This window comes from Vanacampus margaritifer, chromosome 15 (genome assembly GCF_051991255.1).
Source record: "Vanacampus margaritifer isolate UIUO_Vmar chromosome 15, RoL_Vmar_1.0, whole genome shotgun sequence".
NCBI classification, from domain to species: Eukaryota; Metazoa; Chordata; class Actinopteri; order Syngnathiformes; family Syngnathidae; genus Vanacampus; species Vanacampus margaritifer.
The window spans coordinates 9437995-9454706 of NC_135446.1; the positions used below are offsets into that span (position 1 = coordinate 9437995).

The 16712-nt window shown below is 43.5% G+C and overlaps 2 protein-coding genes across 2 annotated transcripts in view; one reads left to right on the top strand and one right to left on the bottom strand.

Moving 5' to 3' along the window:
- abcg2a (ATP-binding cassette, sub-family G (WHITE), member 2a) overlaps positions 1–5990 on the top strand; it is a 10696-nt gene extending 4706 nt beyond the window's left edge. Inside the window, exons 4-19 of the mRNA XM_077543392.1 lie at positions 326–385; positions 462–576; positions 649–801; positions 866–1023; positions 1110–1212; positions 1277–1325; positions 1400–1498; positions 1562–1660; positions 1736–1881; positions 1977–2059; positions 3337–3426; positions 3501–3625; positions 3740–3894; positions 3963–4052; positions 4125–4201; positions 5404–5990. Of these exons, the coding sequence (XP_077399518.1) occupies positions 326–385; positions 462–576; positions 649–801; positions 866–1023; positions 1110–1212; positions 1277–1325; positions 1400–1498; positions 1562–1660; positions 1736–1881; positions 1977–2059; positions 3337–3426; positions 3501–3625; positions 3740–3894; positions 3963–4052; positions 4125–4201; positions 5404–5551 (1750 nt within the window). The 3' untranslated portion in view covers positions 5552–5990. The remainder of the gene's footprint in view (positions 1–325; positions 386–461; positions 577–648; positions 802–865; positions 1024–1109; positions 1213–1276; positions 1326–1399; positions 1499–1561; positions 1661–1735; positions 1882–1976; positions 2060–3336; positions 3427–3500; positions 3626–3739; positions 3895–3962; positions 4053–4124; positions 4202–5403) is intronic.
- A 576-nt stretch (positions 5991–6566) lies between these two features.
- Positions 6567–15621, bottom strand: pea15 (proliferation and apoptosis adaptor protein 15). The gene is made up of 4 exons (XM_077543231.1): positions 15303–15621; positions 8985–9194; positions 8760–8915; positions 6567–7875 (listed from the first exon to the last, which is right to left on the bottom strand). Exons 2-4 carry the CDS (start codon positions 9154–9156, stop codon positions 7811–7813), a joined length of 393 nt encoding a protein of 130 aa, XP_077399357.1. The 5' UTR covers positions 9157–9194; positions 15303–15621; the 3' UTR covers positions 6567–7810.
- Positions 15622–16712: the final 1091 nt, after the last annotated feature.

Consider the following 16712-nt stretch of genomic DNA (forward strand, 5'->3'; position numbering starts at 1 on the left):
AATTACCATAAATTTCAACAAATTTGCAAAATATGTCAGAAATGGAATGGCGAAAAAGGCAGAAAAAAATGCCATAAAATGTTCAAAAATAGAAGAAAAAAAGCCAGCGAAGCATCATGAATATCATGTCCGAACAAAGGCCACTCCTGGTGTGTTTGTATCTTGGATGTTTTACTCGCAGCTCATGTAATCATTGACCAATCCAAGCTGAAGGTGAAGGCCGGTTCAAGTCAATGAACACGTGTTTACAGCCCATTCAGCTGATTATTTTGAAATCACTGCATGATGCCTTTAAAGACACACAATTATGTGCTCTCCTCCACAGTGGGATCATGAAGCCGGGCCTCAATGCCATCATGGGAGCAACCGGAAGTGGAAAGTCATCGTGAGTGACACAAAAATCAACAACAAAGTTGCAAAAATCATCACGTGGACGTCACATTTATTTTGGGCGGTTGAAGGTTCCTGGATGTTTTGGCCGCCAGGAAGGACCCTGCAGGTCTGTCAGGTGAAGTCCTCATTGACGGCGCCCCTCAGCCGGCCAACTTTAAATGTCTGTCGGGATATGTGGTGCAGGTGAGCCACTTTGTTCCAAATATGGCCGCTCATCTCAAGGGGCAATCCATTAAAAACATTTTTGGGTGACAGGATGACGTGGTGATGGGAACGCTGACAGTCAGAGAGAACTTCAGCTTCTCGGCGGCTCTCCGTCTCCCCTCTAGTGTTTCTCAGGCCGTCAAAGAGCAGAAAGTGTCCCAACTGATCCAGGAGCTTGGACTGAACCGTGTGGCCGACTCTCGGGTGAGGCGGGGCATACAGGAGGCGGAGCTTTGGCCCTGCGTTCTAACGTTAGCGTAACGCGCAGGTGGGCACCCAGCTGATTCGCGGCATTTCCGGGGGCGAACGGAAGCGCACCAACATCGGCATGGAGCTCATTATCGACCCGCCTGTTCTCTTCCTGGACGAGCCCACTACCGGGTTGGATGCCAGCACTGCCAACTCTGTGCTGATGCTGCTCAAAAGGTGCATGTGAACGCATGTCAACAAAAAGCTAATTGAAGAGATTTGAGGTTCAGAAGGTAGTCATATCCTAATTTTTTTGCCTCCAGAATGGCCAACAGCGGCCGCACCATCATCCTGTCCATCCACCAGCCTCGCTACTCCATCTACCGCCTCTTCGACAGCCTCACCCTGCTCGTCAACGGCAGACAGGTCACTTGCACCATGAGGTTCCTTGTGCCTCAGTGACTTCTTACACTGTCAACTAATCACTCAGGTGTACCACGGACTTGCACACAGCGCACTGGACTACTTTTCGGAAATCGGTAGGAAGAGAGCCACTCCTCCTATCCACCCGTAATACGTGTGGCTTCACTGAGGTCCACAATTCCTTTCCCAGGGTACATCTGTGAGCCTCACAACAACCCGGCAGACTTTTTCCTGGATGTTATCAACGGGGACTCTGCCGCAATTGCGCTCTGCAGCGTAGACAGAGAAGGTGTGTTGAGAGATGATGTTCTGTGCTTTTTTTTTTAACGCCTTCTAATCCTCCTTCTTCTAGATTCAGACTCTGTGTTGAAATCCAGACAGGGGATCGAGGACAAACTGGTGGAGGAATACAGAAACTGTCCTGACTTCAAGCGGACCAAAGCAGAGTTGGGTCGGTATAAAAACATCACAGCAAAGACGCTTTGGTCCGAAACATGACAGAAAGGACTTTTCTGTCTTCGTTCAGAGAAAATTGCCCAAGGTAAGGCGGCGAGCCACTCCACTCCTTCCAGAACCATCACCTACAATACCGGCTTCCTGACGCAGTTCCGCTGGGTTCTTAAGAGGACGTTCCGCAACCTCCTGCTCAACCCGCAGACCTCCATCGCTCAGGTGAGAGGGCCAAACCCAGACCCACGCTGCCACGGTCCTCATCCAAAGACGACCCATTAGCTGCATCTAGTGAGAATGATGCCATTGTTGTTTAGGTCGCAGTCACATTGTTCCTGGCTCTGGTCGTCGGAGCCATTTTCTTCAACGTCCAGGAAGACCAGAGCGGGATCCAAAACAGGTTATATTCTCTTCCTTTCCTTTGGGCTAATCACAGCAGGGAATTGTCCTCTTGCATCAATCCCAGTCATCTCCTTCTTCTGTTCTATCTCCAGCTAGTGGCAAGTCTTCCTTTAGTACAGGGGTGTGCAACATGCGGCTCGGGAGCCACATGTGGCTCTTTTAGTCCCTCTGCTGTGGCTCATTGTGGATCTAAAAAAAAATTAGTAGAAATTAATGTCTTTTTTTAACATATTTATTTGTAATATTTGGGTAAATAAAAAATGTAAGTATTCCAAAACTTGTCAGAGTCTTAAGTTGTTTTTTATATTATTATTATTACATAAAATGTCCAAAAGTGTTCATAAAATGTCCAAAAAGAAAGGGGAAATGAAATTTACCATAAAATGTCCATGAAATTGCCAAAAATTTCAGAGAATTTAATAAAATTTAAAAAAAGGCAGACAAGAAAATGTTCAAAAACTAACCTAAAATGTCTAAAAAGAAAGGCAGAAAATTTCCATGAAATATTTTTGCAATTGCCAAAAGAAAAAGTCAGAAAATGTCTTAAAAAATGACAGTAAAGAAAAGTTCAAAAAGCAACCATACAAATTGTACAAAAACAAAAGATTAAAATAATAATAAAAAAAAACTGAAAGGAAAATGTTTAAAAAGTAACTATAAAATGTCCAAAAACAAAAGAACAAGAGAAGCAAAAGAAATCCTGAAAATTACCATAAAATGTCCAAAAAATTGCCAAAAATGTCAGATATTATTTACTGGCCGAAAAAGGCAGCAAAAATGTAAAATAAATAAATAAATAAGAATAGCCATAATATGTCCAAAAAAAGGCAGAAAATAACCATAACATGTCCATAAAATTGTCAAAAAATGTCAGAAATTTTACAGAAAGGCAGAAAAGTCTTAAAATGTATGAAAAATTACACACAAAATCCAAAAAGTAGAAACATAATTTTGAAGTATTGGATGCTGCATATTTTTGTGTTGCAGCTGTAATTAGCTCTAACACAATTGTTTCCTTCATCATTATCTTCAAATGTTTTGCAGCTCCAACACATCTTTTACTTATTTGGCCTAAAATGGCAGTAAAGGTTTCTGACCTCCGCCTTAGTACTTTCCTCTTCCAATCGATTTCCAACATCCTTCTTCCGATATCGTATCCAGTGTCTCCCATCTTATGTCCGAATGATGCTCTTCACCTTTCTTCCACGCCCCCCCCACCAACCAGGTTTGAGGTCAACTTGTCTACACTTTGTCCCATTGTTGCCGCCCTTCCAGGTTCGGCGCCCTCTTCTTCATCACCGTCAACCAGTGTTTCAGCTCCTTGTCCTCGGCCGAGCTCTTCATCGCGGAGAGGAAACTTTTCATGTGCGTATGATGCGGGAAAAACTTGCATACATGAAAACCCGCACCCATGAAGCTCTCGCTCTCTTGTCTTGCAGTCATGAGTACATCAGCGGCTACTACCGGGTGTCGGTCTACTTCCTGTCCAAGATTCTCTCGGACATCCTCACGCTGAGGACCATCCCCGCAATGGTGTTCAGCTGTGTGGCTTACTTCATGATTGGTGAGCAGCAGATCAACACCAAAGTGGCTTTGTTCAGGCTTTCTCCTCTTTTTCTTTTTTTCCCCCAAGTGCCACCAGCACTCTAAAAAAAAAAAGTGTATTGTTTGGGTGCAGGCTTAAAACCGACTATAGAGGCGTTCTTCCTCTTCATGTTTACCGTGACTCTGGTGGCGTACACCGCCACCGCCATGGCGCTGGCCATCTCCGCCGACCAGACGGTGGTGGCCATTGCCAACATCTTCATGACCATCGCCTGCGTCTTCATGATGGTGACACTCGCACCACTTCTTGAAGCGTGTAAAGGGTAGCTGTCACAATCCTGGGCGTGTCCTTTCAGATCTTTGCAGGCTTGCTGGTCAATCTCCCTTCCATCGTCAGCTGGCTGGCTTGGTTGAAATACTTGAGCATACCACGCTATGGTCTCGGTGTAAGTCAGACAGACGGTGTAAAACTTCCTACAAGCGCACAAAAGCACCACCAATTATTTCGGTGTTTTTAGGCGCTACAAGTGAACGAGTTCTACGGGCTGGACTTCTGCCGCGGCCTCAACAGCAGCAGCGTGCCTCCAGGGACAATGTAAGAACCGTCAACAATAAGTTTCAAGTGGCAAACTCAACTTGAGACTATAACTTGGAACTTTATTGCTGTGAGGGCACTGAGGTGAATTGTTGAGTGAAGTGAATGTGAATTAGTAAAATGTCTTGACTCATTTGGGGATATTTTTATTTAGAAATGGGAAATTTGTCATTCTGGGGAATTTAGGAATTCTGGATTATGTATAGTAATTCCCAAGATGTCGTGAGTTAGCGGGACGTTATAAAATTCAAACGATGTAGTCAAGGAATGTGGAAAGATGACCTAAATATGTGAAAAGTGTCAGGCTAACAAAATCCACATTCAACATTCTATGAGGTAGATGCCACGGACTTCCGACTTCCGTAAGTCACGCACTAGCGCCGTTTCCAGCCACTGCTGCGACACACAGGTCGCGTCCCAAAACTCGCACCCCCACCAACAGAGGGGCACAAAGTCCGTTGCAAACAGCAACCAAAAACAGCGCTGATGTGTGACACACGGAAGTCTGAAGTCCCGCCTCCTCCGTGACGTATACCCCATAAGAATCAATGCCAATGCACCCCCACAGATATGAAAGGCTTGTATGACTTTCTTTCCGTCATAAATCGAACCAAACAGCCCACAGGCAAGGTTGGTAAAAGGTTCCTGTCCAAACCTTCCCTTCTTAAACAAGTGCACCTGTTCTAATCAACAGACACGTTCGTGAGCATGCGCGAGCGAACACAAGAGCCCGTGCGGGCCTGTACATAAAATAATGGCCACCTGGTGGCGCCATTGTTTTCAAGTAAAACATTGGCTCCGGTTTGCTCCTCCAAAATGATGACTTTTCAGAAAAATAACGCATTTTTTCTTGATTTCAAGTTGAACACAACACAAACCCCCAAATCATTTTCAATCGCTCAATTTTTACATCAATAAAATTGCTTATAATACACTTTGGTTGATTAAAATGGTAGGACTAGGACACATTACATCAAAGAATAATAATAATAATCCTAACAAAACTGTTTTACTGAAATGTATTCAATGTAACCATTTTCACTTATTGTCCAGAAAAAAAATCGAGACTTTTAATTGGGAAGAGACAAAATTCCACACGGCCTAATTAAGAATGCAGGTCTCAAGCTACTCTCAAAAACGGGGAGTTTTGGGAATGTGAAATAGATTTTCCTGAGTGTCCTTTGTTTTGGGAATGTGTCCAGTTGCAGGGGGCAGGACTTTTTGGACGAACAAGGTGTGGAATACTCCGCTTGGGGCTTCTGGCAGAACCACGTGGCGCTCGGGGTCATGACCATGTGCTTCCTCACTATCGCTTACCTCAAACTGCGCTTCATCAGGAAGTTCACCTAGATAACTCGGACACGCCCCAAAACAAAGCAAATATTGAAAAGATGGTGCAAAAGTTCACGAGGAGTGAAAAAAAGGCTATTAACTCATGTCTGTATTTACGCACAAAAATAAAATGCACAACTTTCACTTACACTTTTTTTTTTACTGTACTTCCGACATGCTATTTTTATTAGTTTAACTTAAATTCTTATCTTAATTTGTAATTTACAAAAATACATATTAAAGATATAGATAGGTTTATATAACAGCACAGTATTGTTTTATTTTTATTTTTATATCATTACTGGATTTTTAAGTAGGTTTGATAGTTTTTTTTTTTAAAATATGCTCTTTTATTCAAACTTTCTCATGACTATTACTACTGTTTTAAATGTTTATGTAATCGAGGCCATTTGAATATATATGTTTTATTTTACCATCAATAAATGCTTGCTTAACGTTGTGGTTTTTTTTTTCATTAAGTTTGTGTAGATTGTCATCCAGATCATGGAAATCTGCGAAGGTTGACTCGAAGCAACAGGGCTCCTGTTTGTAGAGTCCCCCCCTTGTTTTCCAAAAACATAATTATTCGCCAAACATTTGTAATTTTGGGGGATTATGTTGCAATGAAGTTGATTTCCTGTGTTCAAAAGGAAGCGCCTTTTCATCACATTTTGACCCGATGACGTTTTAAAGGTTAGGAGATTTGGCTTTCTTAACGGGTAAAGATTTGTGCGCCACTGACAGGAAATACGCCATGAAATTATCCTAAAAATAGATATACGTTCTGTTTAAGTATATTTGTCATGTTAATAATCTAGTTAGGACAGGCATTTATTTCCTCATGCACCACTAGAGGGAGCCCGCATTTCACTGGTGAGCAAGCTTGACAACCGTTCAGATTCGACCTCTAACCTCAGAATTCTGATGCGGACGTGTTCACCACCTGGTGACCTTAATGACCCTCGATGTGAAACCATTGTACTTTATGTAATTATTTTTTCAAGCACAACAAAAAAGCACAGTCAACACAATGTAGGTTAGCAAATATATTTAAATATAATATTTATCTTCATTTTTAGCACATGACAAAATGGCATTATTACATTTGACTTGAAGTCATGACAACAAGCAGCAATTTCACGCTCGGCGGAATAAAACACTTTGTTGGAAAAACAATCCGGAATGACTTCCCCAAACGGCTTAAATGGCATCATGCAAACTCCAGAAGCGCGGACACTCATTCTCTCCACACGCGTGACGCGTTACGATGCACTTACAAGTCACCAATCGAGTCCAACGCGCGGACTTTTGTCACCGTTCGGGAAATAAAAGATCTCGTCACAGCACTGCCAGTTAGTCAAACATCAGGGCACGCACAAACAAACGACTAAATATATTGGCTTGAAATAAATTAATCATATCAAATGAACACAGTGGTTTATATTTAAAATACATATTTACATATTCAAGAAAATGAAAAACAAACAGTCTTTAAGCACAAATGACTTCACCATATATCCGCCTCTCTGTTTTGTTTTATTTCCTAACTTGATATGTACTTGCGATGGAAATCAATATCGGACATCATTTGTCATCATTGATATGTTGTTCTGCTATGTGCCTCATTGACGTCTGGCTTACAGTTACCATGGCGACCGAGCGGGATGCTGCGAGAGGATGCGCCGCCGTCGCCGCCGCAAAAAGCAGTTGGCGCGCACTCGGACCGAAAAGTGGACCGGCGTACAAATGACAAAAGAAGAAATCGGTTGGTCACAAATGTTACGGTCACACACAGGCGGGTCAGAATTTTCCAAAGGTAGGAACAAAAGTAGTAAAGACAGCCTCGACATCCTAGCCGCACATGCGCAGGCATGCTGGAACCCAAAACGAGAGGCCAAAAGTCCACGCTAACGACGACACAACAACGACGGTGAAAAGAACAGATGAGAGGAAGTAGCAAACGGGAGCACGTTCCACAACAAAAAGGTGTTTTAAATGTGAGGGGTAAGGCGGGAGTGGGAACACAGTGTCAGTTCAGGCTTTCAATTTTCTCGACAAGACCGACATACAAACTTAGTGCACTAGAATTAGTTTGCGCCACTCTTGATAGACTCGAGCTAGCGGGGGGGAAAACAAAAGAAAACATCCAAACGCGGGGCAGGACCGTCAAACGTTAACAACGGAATCCATGACAGGAGAGTACAAATATGTTGTCAGTGTGGTTATGTGTGTGCGTGTGTGTGTGTGTATCAGAGCCTCGTGTCAGCCGCCGGCTTCTCATGCCTTTTTGGGGGGTGGAGCCAACTTGATGATCTCGTCTTCGGATGGCTGGCGGATGATGTCTGCGATCACAAAAGCAAAAGATACAATTAATTCTTTCATATAATTTGATTTTTTTGTCTTCATTTTTTTATGTGATTTTATTTACATTAATCCCTTACAGTCTATCCCCAAAAACAAAATGTCTGTGTTTTTGTTTTTCTGCAAAAACAGCACTCTGTAATATTGTTCCTTAATGGAAATCAGGATCGAATGTAAAGAATGTGTGCATCATAACCACTTTGACCACTGGGTGGCAGTATAATACAATCATGGAGACACACGTCGAATAACAGATTTTTTTTCATAGAGGATCTATCTAAATGTAACATGTTGTTTGCCAATATGTATTTTTATTTACTTGCACTTGACTAATATTTGTTTTGGGAATTATTAATTTTGGTATTGTATTTTAGTTTTACATGCTGAAGTGTGTTTTTGTACTGTCATGAGCGCGCGCGTGCCACAGACAGAGAGAGAGAGAGAGAGAGAGAGAGAGAGAGAGAGAGAGAGAGAGAGAGAGAGAGAGAGAGAGAGGTGCAACCGAGCGAGCCTCGTCCGAGAAGAAAGAGTTGAATAAAAAGAGACGAGTTTGAAATCCTGTCTTGCCCTGTTTGGTTTATTTAACAGGAAAGACGCCAGAAAATGTCAGAAACTTGAAACTATTTGTAACCTGCCTTTTACCTAGCCTCTTAAAATAAGAACAACATCTTAGGGTTGCTGATAGATAGATAGATAGATAGATAGATAGATAGATAGATAGATAGATAGATAGATAGATAGATAGATAGATAGATAGATAGATAGATAGATAGATAGATAGATAGATAGATAGATAGATAGATAGATCCATCCACCCAGCCAGCCATCCATCCATCCAAAAGACACATGTAGGAAATTGCGTGACCTTTGTACTTCTTGGCGGAGGGAATGCGCGTAAGCTTGGTGTCGATCTCGTCGTCTTCGTCGATCTTGAGCACGGTGGTGCGATACTCGATCACGCGGGTCAGGAGGTCGGGACGCCGCGAGATCTCAAAGATGTGCTCCATGTACGACAGGTTGTCTGAGGGGGAGACGGCGACGCCGGATGAGCGCGAGTGTGTGCACTTGCGTGTTTACCTGTTTGCATTACCGTGGGCCAGCTTGTCGTTCTTCTCCAGGTAGCTGAACCACTCCTTGCAGGACGTGATGGCATTGCTGTGCTCCTCGGGGATGTCCTCCTTGCAGGCCGACTTGAGCTGCTCCAGGTCCTCGTTGGTGATGTTGTCCGACAGGTCGCTGAGCAGAGAGCTGTACTCGGCCATCTTCCGAGCGACACAACACAACCGACCACGATTTGGATCTGGAGTGGGCAAATGTTATTATAATTATAAAAATAAAACTAGACTAAATGAAGCATTTTTGAAGAAAAAAACCCTACATTTCTCCTTTGTGGGTCATTCAACATTTATTTTATATTTTCTATCTACACACACACACACACATGACACGTTTGTTTTACTATCTTTGTGGGGCCATCTCATTGACATAATGCATTTCCTAGCCCCTTCCCCTAACCCCAACCATAAAAAATGATTGCCTACCCCTATTCCTTACTCTAACCTCAACCTTAACCCAATTCAAACCTAAACTCTAAAGCTAAGTCTTGACCTTCAAAAAGAGGTCTAAACTTGTGGGGCCCAGCAAAATGACCCCACGTGGACGGGTGGGCCCCACAACTCTGTGAAATCCCGAAATGTTGGCCCCACTATGTAGCAAAAACAAGACCACACACACACACACACACACAGAGCAGAGCTTGACCAATATAAGTCAATTCAGCTTGTTGGTCTAGTGGTTACCAAATTTGCCTCACAGTCTGAGGTTTGGAGTTAAAATCTTGACCCAATGAAGCTTCAATAAATAACTGTCCATTTTGGGTGAATGGGAAACTTGTTTGTCCACAGTGGATAGAAAACTTCGACACCCTCTCGGGTCAAATAAATGTTTTAGTAGGCTTTTTTTTCCTGACAGGTTTTGTGCTAACGCTGACTATTGTAGCATGTAATGCTGCTTTTGTGTACTTAAGAGAAAAGAAGAAAACAATGGACAGAGGAGCTTTATCAAGTGCCCCCCCCCGTCCCAACCCCCCACTGGCCCCCAACACACACACACACACTAACATGACTCGACAAAATGAGCAATACACTCTCGCCATGATGTTATAGAATCAGCATTAAGTAGTGCAAGAAGGAATCAAATGCACTGAAATGTACTGTACCTAACCCCCACCACACCCAAGCCCTAAGTGCACCCCCAACCCCCCTCGGGGATGAGCGTGACACGGCGTCCACACAGAAGAAGAAGCAGCAGTGTGCGCCTCACATTCCCGTGCGCACAAACACGCCTTTGTCTTCTTGGTGTGTGCGCCGTGAGTTTGCACCACCACATGCACTGGCAGTTAATGAATGTAGTTCAAGTACAAAATAAAGACTTTAATTTTTTGGTTGTTGAACACTTTTTTACTACTCACTATACACAACTTGTCATGATAGATTAGCAATATCGTATAAGACGGACGTCAAATCAAAGTTGATGCAATGTCAACGACGTGTGTACAGTATGTATCGCATTACAATGGAGACGGTTACCTAGCAACAGCCGGGGCAGAGGTCCCCCCCCCCGCCTCCGCCACTACCCCACACTTGGCTTCGGTGGTCACCACGGCAACTAAATCAGAGGCTGAAAAATCTTTCTGATGGCAAAAACCGTGGCTGTGTTTGGAATCACTTACTCGCTTATCACTATGGTCAGGATTTGGACTTTACTGTACTTTAACGTTCCTAAACTTAAAATCTGAGATCATTTCTAAACTGAAAATGCCTTTGTAGTGATTACTGTGTAGGGAATGAGCGACTGCAAATAAATAGCTACACCGGTGCCTTGAGATACGAGTGGCTCGACTTCCTAGAGTTTTTCGAGATACGAGAACTCAGCAGCAAATCTGTTTAGCTTAATGCTAACAATGCTAAATGGCATTTACATGCTAACACCTAAACAATGGATATTTAGATATAAATGATGGACAAACACATTTAGACCGATCTTATAACAATACTTAGTCATATATTCTTTATCTTCTATAAAAAAATGACAAATATTACAGCAAATTTCATAGTAGAGTAGTCATTGTAGCGGACAATGAATTGGACTGCAGCATTATTTTTTTTAGATCCTATTTAATCCAGTTGTTGCTAAGTTTTTATAAAATACAGTATTATGGAGTACTATTTTTCCTGATTAAAAAGCAAAAACACAAACATTTTTGTGGGGGAGGCTGGAACGGATTAATGGCATTTCCATTCAATTCAATGGGGAAAGATGATATGAGATACTGTAACAATTTGAATCCTTCCCAATTCCAACACAAGGCCATCATTTTGTCAGCGTCTCTCTCGGCCGAGGTCTGTGGTGGCCGCCATGTCGCTGCGCGCGCCGCGTGAAGCGCTAATCTGCGTGGAAGAATGTAGGCCAGCGGCCCGCTTGTCATTGAGCAGAAAAGAAGATTTGCACACATCTGTGCGTCCGTGTGCCATCGCGCTCCACTTGGCCTTCTCATCGGTGCGAGAGAAGCGCTCCATTTCGTGACTCCGTTCCAACATCATCGGCCGTCGCCATGGTAACAACACCCAAGCATGTGCCAGTGGCCTTTTCTTGACTTTCTTCTGAGGCTGCCAAGGTTTGCCAGTGATTATTATTATTGAAGGTGATGTAATGAAACTGATCATATAACTGGTTTTGCTGTTTTTGTAGCTTGAATAGTGAATGGCAACAGTTGGTTTAATTACAATACATCTGTTAGCTTGTCTTTTTAGATTAAATGAAATCTTCAAATCTTGTTTGATATCAGAAGAAATGAAGCAAATCCCAGAAGGGAGAAATCTTGTTTTCATTGTCATTTGCTTTTCTAAACATTTCATATCAACACATCTACTTTGAAACCCTAACCTTAAATTGAAACCTTTCAAACTTTAACCCTAGTTTAAAAGCCTACTTTGAAACCCAAACCCTACTATAACCCAGAATCTAGTTTCAAACCCAAATTTAAAATCCTAAACCTAGTTTCAAACCTTAATTTGAAACCCTAACCTTATCTTCAAACCCTACTTTGAAATAGAAACCATACTTAAAACTTTGAAACTCCGACTCTAATTTAAAAACCTAAGCCTAATTTCAAACTTTAATTTGAAACCTTAACCTTATCTTTAAAGCCCTACTTTGAAATCCTGACCCTATTCTAGATTAAAACAGTTTTGAAAACCTAACCATAGTTCAAAACTCTAATTAGAACCCCCGACCCTAACTTCAGCCCTATTTTGAAACCCTAACTCTAGTTTAAAACCCTAATTTGACAACCAAATCCTAGTTTGAACCCCTGACTCTAATTTATAACCCTAATTTGAACCCCCAACCTTATTTTATAACCGTACTTTGAAATCCAAACCCTATCGCTTTGGATGAACATTTTTTTGGAAGCGCATTGGAGCTTCTGCTGTTTTTTTGTCTTTTTTTAAAACACACATGTTTATCTTATTTCAGTCTGAGCTACAGCAAACACTGTCAGCAGGGAGCGTGAGTGTGTGAGTGTGTGCGCGCGCGTGGGTTGCAACTTGCCACAAACACAAACGCACGTACACAAATTGTGGGAGCACACGGATGTGTCCTGCATGCAAATAAGCAAACGCGTTTGTTAGTACAAACTTAAGCTCGAGGGCAAAGAAAGAGCAAAAGAAAGAGCAAAAGAAAGAGCAAAAGAAAGAGCAAAAGAAAGAGCAAAAGAAAGAGCAAAAGAAAGAGCAAAAGAAAAGAGTGCGAGGGCCGAATGGCCGACTTCCTGTCGGCACGATGCACTTCCTGGTGCGGCGTCCGCGAAGAGGAAAACAACAGCATGAAAAAGTGCTGCTAATCCGCTCTTCCTCCTCGTCTATCCGCCCGCCCTCGGGCACACAGAGGTTGTTTTCATACATGAGTGCACATCTGAAAGCTCGTGATGGAAGACTTTTCCAGACTCCAACCAAATACACGTCAACTCGCAAGCTCATGACTTCCTTTAATCAATCGATTTCTCCCATTAAAATGCTCAAAACTACATTTCAGGGTGTCAGTTGCAAGCAAATTTTAGCCGGGGCCTTGAAGGCTTTCAGAGGTCAGCTCGAGACAGGCGAGCGAGGTGCATTTATTTTCCGAGCGGGTGAATCCTCGGTGAGGGGGAGGAGCCACAGGGGCCGAGTGCCAAGCCAGACGAAGGCGGCGCGCGGTCACGCAAGCGCCGTCACAACTAATTGACTAATCCAGTCGTTGAGACGGACAGCGAGCTCGCGCCTGTCAGCGCCTGATCAGACACAACATCACATCACAATACTCATAAGGCAGCCTACACTTTTTTTTAAAGACAACAATAGTGCAGCACTACTTTTATCCAAATGAAATGCCTCTATTCGCTTGACACACAAAGATGACACAAAATGGTGGCAAAGCACTAATTTTAACCTCATGAAAATCCTCAACTCACTTCAACATAGTTGTTTGACACCAACGTTTCACAAGATGGTGGCAAAGCACTACTTTTATCCAAATTAAACTCTTCAAACCACTTCAACATCATTCCTTTACACACAAGAATGACACAAGATGGTGGCAATGTGCAAGTTTTATCCAAATGAAATTCCTCAGCTCACTTCAACATAGTCCCTTGACACACATAGATGGCAAAAAATAAATACATTTTTGTCTAAATGTATCTCATCTCATTTCAACATAGTTGGTTATAATAGATGATTAACCGGGAGTAAAAGACGAGTTAGCGTCTGAGCCTGATGACATCATAAATGTGCGACGACAGCAGCCGCACGCCAACGTTTTGTGAGGCGGATGCTTCATTATCCTGGAAGCTTTGCAGCGGATAAAAATATCACAATGCCTCTGGGAGAAGGAGGAAGAGGATGAGGAGGGTGGGAGGAAGAGGCGGCGTGTGCTGATTAAACCAGGGTGGAAGAGTCCATCACATCCCCCCCGACTCCTGTGAGAGAGTACGCACCAGTGGCTTATTTTTATTTATTTATTTATTTATTTATTTGACACTGACAGTAAAAGGTGAGAAAGACGTCAAGAGTTGACGTCAGAGTCTAAAATATCCTTCATTTCCTGCTCAATCATCATCATCATCAGAGAAGGAAGAGTGTGTGTCTATGTGTGTGTGTTGTGGCACACAACGGACAATGTGAGGAAGTTTCCGTGTAGGCCCCTCACTCTGAATGACATCCTACAGGAAGAGGAATTTATTCGCACCTGTGTGGTGCATTCAAGTGTCTGTGGAAAATGTGGTAAAAAGAAATGAGAGAGGCACGCGATGGTCACCAGACACTCCACAGGTGCCAGAAGGCATCCCAAGCAAACAGGAAGTCAAAGTTGGCATTGTGCTCACCCTAACCATTACGCACGCTTTCATCGGGTACTCGAACGCACCGCGAAAGGCCCCTGAGCTGCGTCCTCGTGATGGAAGTCAACAAGTTTCACACATTTGAAGGCCTTCACACCTTTGTTGGGATCAGGTTGCGCTCGTCGCCACCGCTAACATCACAACAGCACAACCGAGCTCGCCACCCACGCCAAAAACAGGACGTGGACAACAAAAGTCTGGGCGAAAAAAGGCTGAGTTGTGTTACCCCAGAGGATGGATCGATCCCTGAAAAGCTGACTCACACACACACAAGATTTGGGCCTGTGGGACACCGGGGACAGGAAACCCACAAAGGGGAAGCAGTTCCTAACGATGCGTTTAATGACTTTCCCTGTGTGGACTTGCTGACTCATTGCCTGTACTCATATTCGTCCACATCCACAAAACACATCAGCTGATCTTTCTGATTGGCACACACACACGGGAAGGCTCTAACGGCAGTGATGCCGAGCCACATTGCAATTGTAGCGAATTGGGGAATAGCGAAATAATTGCTCACAAGATAGCATACAAAACACTACTTTTCTTTAAATGGCATGTAAAAATAGTTCCTTGGCACACAAAGTGCCAAATCACTATTTTTGTCAAAATAATGTAGTTTCTTGATGCACAAAGATGCCACAAGATGTGACAAAGCACTATTTTAATCCAAATGAAACTCTTGAAGACACTTGAAACTAGTTGCAAGCTGCAGGAAGCTGCCACAAGATGGCGCCATAGTAATATCGTTGCTTTGGCCTGAGTTCAAAAACAGCAAGTAGGTGAAACCGCAAATATGCAGTAATCTGGAGTTTTATCATGATGCGAGGGAGAACTGGTCACTTGTGACAAACAAGAGTAAAAGAAGAGGAGACGGAGAAGAAGGGCGGATGGGGGGATAGTCACCGAGACGTACAGGCATGTCAGCTGCCTCCTGCTTTATATTTTGGAAATAATAATAATAATCCTCACCTCGCAGCGTGCAAGCTTGGACGTAGGGGGAGATTTGACGGCGGAGTGGAGCTCGAATCGGAGACGGAAACGGGTTAGACGTTCGACTGAGAGAAAAAGGCAAAAGTCCAGTCGCTCGATGTCTCGGTGATGCGATGAGGAGCGAAATGGGGATGACAGGAGGCAGGGGGTCCTCGGCGTGGGAACTAATTAGGCCGTGACGTGGACGCGCACGTACCGAGCCAGCCGAGGATGGTCGTGACTGCTCTCCGCGAACAAGGAGCCCGAAACCGGTGAGCGAGCGTGGAAACGCCTTTTTTCTCTCTCTCGGTCTCTCTCGCTCCCCTCTCTCCGTTTCTCCCCCTTCACACCCTCCCTCTCTCTCAGAGATCGTCTCCAAGCCACAGTGACTCACTACACTGAAGCGGACGAGTCATTTGTCTCGCACAACACGTTTCCAAAAGTCAGTTGAGGCATCTCGAACCCGAGACGTCTTAGGAGATAAAGCAAGCCTCCTCACTATTGTTCCAAAACTTTTTTTTCTTGCAAAAAGACGACTAAAAGAGAGTGAGAGATCGTTCTTTCTTCTTTTCCTCCAATTCCATGGTTTTTAGTCACACACGCACACGCGCGCGCGCACACACACACACGCACATACACACACACACACACACACACACACACACACACACACACACACACACACACACACACGCGGACACACATTTTTCAAAGCTGATGTCACCAGGGCCTTCCGGCCTGCAAATCCCTTCTGTTGCTCTGTTTTCCTTCCATCACAAGGCCAAATAACGGGAACAGCTCGTGCAATTTACTGTGATACTACAAGACTTTCATTCAAGATTCTAAAGTGCAATGCAAGTACAAAACTATTGTCACTTATACTCTGTCAAATCAAAGTTATTTGTGTATTTGTTCCCCAAGACACCTCGTGACCTTTAACAGCTCCTTCAAAGTTTGCAACGTGAAGATGGTGAATTAGTTTTTTGTTGCCTGATCCAGCACCCGAGGCAAGCAGCATTAGGAGATGCCAAATGTTGGCCCAATCACAGTCATGAGATTCTTTGGGTTCCCAGACGAGCAAAGAGGAAGAGCTCGCATCCAAGCTGCCGGGTTTAAAAGGGGAAAGGAAGTGAGGAGGAGAAGCAGGAAGTGAGACAAAGCTGGAAGCCAAGGCTGAGATGAAGTCAACAAAAAGTGCTGAGTCGTGGCAGGAGGACCCGGGACTTTTTGCATTTGTGAAATTGACCAAGAGGAAGTGGAGCCTTGGATTGTTTCCATGACAACAGTGTTGTAAAAACCATCCATCTTTTTCTAGAAGACCTGACAGTGCATAAAAGTGCGTAACACAGGATACCGAATCAAATTTATTCCCTTTTATTTGTTTGCTGCTGTAACAGCTCAATTTATCCT